Source organism: Notothenia coriiceps, unplaced genomic scaffold (genome assembly GCF_000735185.1).
Source record: "Notothenia coriiceps isolate Sejong01 unplaced genomic scaffold, NC01 NC01_scaffold00017357, whole genome shotgun sequence".
Taxonomy (NCBI): domain Eukaryota; kingdom Metazoa; phylum Chordata; class Actinopteri; order Perciformes; family Nototheniidae; genus Notothenia; species Notothenia coriiceps.
In genome coordinates, this window is record NW_011350058.1 from 1 (window position 1) to 4,421 (window position 4,421).

Below are 4,421 nucleotides of genomic sequence, written 5' to 3' on the forward strand. Positions count from 1 at the left end.
AGTAACGAACGAACGTAAGTAAGGTGTGTGTGTGTGTGGTGTGTGTGTGTGGGTGTGGGGTGTGTGTGTGTGTGTGAGATTAAAAATAGCCCAATTGCTTTTACAATAAATAAACATTGAATGTGTTTAATTGAATAGTAAAGGGGTTTAACGTTAGTGGCAGGTTGTGTGTGAGAGAGAATAAATAAGAAAGCCCAATATTTTAAAAAATTGTTTTTCTTTTCCCCCGCATATTTAGCATATTTCGCCAACTTTCCGCATATTTCGCAACTTCCCGCAATTTCACCGCATAAAATCACATAAAACCCCCGCATGTTTAATCGCATAATCAAGGATTTTTGTCCGCGTTTTTCTGGAGGGTCTAACTGTATCCTCACACATACCTTCCTGCTTCTCCTTCTCATCCTGCAGTCTCTTGAGGAGGGCGTCTGCCACAGGCGTCTCTGAATACACCTCCAGAGGGGAGTCCAGTAAGGGATGGTCTTCCTCTGGGTAATCCCAGAGCTTGGTTCTTGTAGATCGACGAGAGTTGGAGCGACTAGTTTTGCTGTTTACTTCAGGCTCCAGTAGATCTCCACTTTCTTTGATATTATCAGTAATCGTCTCTCTTATCGTCTTCCTTGAACTCTGAGGAATAAATAGAGGAACCAGTTTCACCTGAGCGTGAAGTGAGGATGGCTAGTGTTAATAAACATGCAACATGGAATAATGAACAAAAACAAAGGTGAATTCGAAACTGAAATGTGAATTATGAGGTAACACTTATTTTATGGAAAGATGCATCTTAAAAAGGTACCCTATCATACCGTTTTTCATCAATACATTATATGTCTCAGATGTATACAAAACATGTCTCTGAAGTGTTTGGCTCCAAACACCAAACAGATCATTGCAGCATCCCATAATCCCCTCTGTTTCAGCCCTGTTTCAAAAGTGCTGATTCTCTGTCTGTTACTTTAGATGAAAATAAGGAGCCACTCCCCACACCCCTCTGAGAGATATTTGGTTAAAAAGAACTCAATGGTGCTCTAGGAGGAGATTCAGGTGATAAGGGGGGGTTATCTTGGTTGCTGATTGGCTAATGGTTACACAAGCCAAAAAATCGTTATTACATCATAAAGTGGCCAAAATCTAATCAGCTCATTTTTAGACAGGTTTTTATATAAATGGATCAGGACAACAAGTGAGCGAATCTTTTTACACAGAGGGGAAACATGTTTATGTATAAAAGACATGAAAAAGTGGATTTTGCATAATAGGTGACCTTTAAGTGAATTTAAGGGAAAATTCAGCCGATGGTTCAACATAAAGAAAAATGTTAACATCTATAAACATCATGGTGAAGATGAAACATTCAAAGCATTCAAACAGCGTTCAGCTTATTTTACATCAACAACTGGCATACACAAGAAAGAACCGGTTTGAATAACTTACTTGTGGATAAACGCTCAGGGTAATGCGGTTGGACTGTCGGGTCGCCCTGCCAAGACTGGAAGATCTTTTTACATCTTCCTCCTCCTCCTCCAGCAGTGCCGTCTGCATTTCTGATGATGTCGTCTTGCTTTTCCTGGAGTTGCGTTTGGCCGGAGTTGCAAAGACCTCCACCGGTTCCTTCTGTTCTTCCAAGATCTCCAATGTTGCCGACTCCACCTCACTGCTACTCAATATCCTTCTGCTGGACCTCGTTGGAGTGTTTACCCGAGTGGTCCTGCGTTTGGCCGGTGTCGGAGTCTTGGAGCTTGTTCGCCGATAAACTTTAGCATCTGTGACGTCTTCTATTTCCTCCTCATCACCACTTTCGATCTTTTTGCTGTTCCTTATTGAGGTGGCCTTCTGGGAAACCCGACGTCTGGCTGGTGAAGTCGTTGTTTTGTCAGTATCCATGGCGATCTCCTCTTTAACATCTTCTTTTGGAGGCTCTGGCTTAGCGTTACGAGAACTTCTTCGAGGTGTGGTAAATTGGGCTTTGCTCTGGTTACTTTTACGACTAGGAGACGCAGGAAACTGGGTGCTGGCTAGTTCCTCCTCTGCTTCCTCTTGGAGGGGAACGGTAAAGGCAATCGTCCTCCCTCTTGTTGTCCTCCGTGTTGGCGTGGAAGGAGCCTTCTTTTTCCTCTGGGAAGATGGGGCCTCGAGCACAGGCTGTTCCTCTGGCTGGCTATTTGAGATCACAACTCCTGCAGATGCTGGTTCTTCCTTCTCCTCTCCCATCTCCCGATTAGCATTTTGCTCTGCCATTGAGTCTTTGTCCTCCACAACTGGTGGGATGACTTCCAGTACATTCGGTTCTGAGTCGGAAAGACTTTCAGGTTCTTGATCTTCTTCAGCAGGCATTTCTGCTGAGGGCTCCTCCACTGGACTTGGTTCAGACAACGGAAGGACTTCAGGTTCTTGATCTTCTTCAACCAGTATTTCTGCTGTAGGCTCCTCCACTGGACTTGGTTCAGACAATGAAATGACTTCGGGTTCTTGATCTTCTTCAGCAGCCAGTATTTCTGCTGTGGGTTCTTCCACTGGACTTGGTTCAGACAATGAAATGACTTCAGGTTCTTGATCTTCTTCAGCAGCCAGTATTCCTGCTGTAGGCTCTTCCACTGGAATTGGTCCAGAGTCGGAAAGACTTTCGGGTTCATTATCTTCAGCCAGCATTTGTGCTGGAAGTTCTCCCACTGGACTTGGCCCAGAGACTGAGCGTCCTTCCTGTTCCTGATCTTCAACTAGCATTTCTGCTGAAGATTCTCCCACTGGATCTGGTTCTGACATTGAAAGGCCTGCAGTTTCATGATCTTCAACCACCATTACTACCTCTTCATCACTCTGTACTTCAGCATCTTCTGTCTCAAGGTTTTCCGCGGTGTTTTCAGTTTGTAGGTCAGCAAGTTCTGACTCTGTCGTCTCATCTAGCTCAATGCCATCTAAAGTATCCACCTCTTTGCCCTGGTCCTCTTCAGAGATTTCTCCAGACCCAGGAGGATCCTGATCATCTGTGTCCAAAATAATGACCTCAGGTTTGTCAAGAGCCTCCACTGCTGGAGACAGGGAGGGAGGGTCAGAGCACTGCAGATCGTTCTCCATTGGCAGCGTGTCTGAATCATCGTCCATATCCAGCATCAGAGAGAAGCTGCCGTTAGCTTCGGTCCTCGGCTCATCTGGCACAAGGGTCTGCTGAAGCCCAGGAAGACACAGCTGAGAGCCATCGACCAGGCCTTGCCCCCCCACAAGCTCCAGTGGTACGAGGAGAGTGGTCGAGGGTTTGAGCTCCATGTATGATGTTCCTTGCTCTTCGTCCTCAACAACATCTAATCCTTCATCTTCACCGAGTCTCACCATCACCACCTCACCCTCCATGTCCTCCTCTAACATCTGTAGCGGAATAAACACACAGCAAGTTATTTCTTGATTTCTAACCTCTGCAAAACAAAATAAACAGTTTGGCCTTAGCAGAGGTCTGGACAGTGATCAATTAAATATTTTATCACGACTAATTGAGTAAATGCCTAATAAAGTGTTACCTTTATCTCTGCACCGGGCTCGATCAGAGAGAACTGCGCAGCCTCCTGTTCCGACAGACTTGGCAGGAAGTTTGTGTGTTCTTGTTGTACAAAGACTGAAGTGGGTTGGAGCGGTGGCAGCCTCCCATTACCCTGGACCTCCTCAATGATCTCCACCTCACTACCAGAGTCCTCTTCCTCTTCCTCTTCTTCCTCCTCCTCCTCTTCCTCCTCCTGATCAGACTCCTCCTCTTCTTCTTCTTCTTCTTCTTCTTCCTCTGACAAGGCGCTAGAAAGCTCTTCACTAACATTCAAACTCACAACAGCTAGTAGAAAATGAGAGAGCAGAGAAGTGCAGGTGTGTGAGGAAATGTGTAAAGCAGTACAGCAATAGTCAGTGTTCATTTGCATGTGTCGTCCTCACATTGGGAGTCTGTGCCTGTTGGCTCCGTCGACGTCACAGAAGCAGAAGATTTTTGGCTGGTGAACACTGGAGGAGCTTCAGCAGCATCCTGCACCTCCTCATCAGCCTCACCCGCTGACTCACTGGGAGAAGAACATTTTTATTAAAAACCTAAATACATCATTACATGACATTTGTTAGACGCTTTTATCCAAAGCGACTTACATACATTCAATACTATGGACAGGGCTGCACATAACTGGTGCAAATGCGCACCCGACGCCAAAAAAGGAGCACCGGATCATTTGAAAAAAGGCACATTTGCGCACCAACAGACAGAGAGAGAGAGACAGACAGACAGACAGACAGACAGACTTACTTATTTGCGAGTTGCATAAGAACTGGTAGATAGCAGGGTTTCCCACACATAGACTTTACTTGCCGCCCAGGCATATTAACGGCCGCCAAAGTATAATTCGCGAGCCATTTAGGTTTAATTTTTTTTAATCCCTTCCGCCAGCACGGCG

The 4,421-nt window shown here is 45.6% G+C and overlaps 1 protein-coding gene across 1 annotated transcript; it reads right to left on the reverse strand.

Moving 5' to 3' along the window:
• Positions 1-366: 366 nt before the first annotated feature.
• LOC104950276 (FK506-binding protein 5-like) lies at positions 367-4,045 on the reverse strand (the record flags this gene model as incomplete). The annotated part of the gene is made up of 4 exons (XM_010776768.1): positions 367-657; positions 1,435-3,363; positions 3,513-3,817; positions 3,916-4,045. Coding segments are annotated over 4 exons (2,655 nt in total), but the record flags the coding sequence as incomplete, so codon positions are not given.
• Between the last annotated feature and the right edge of the window lie 376 nt (positions 4,046-4,421).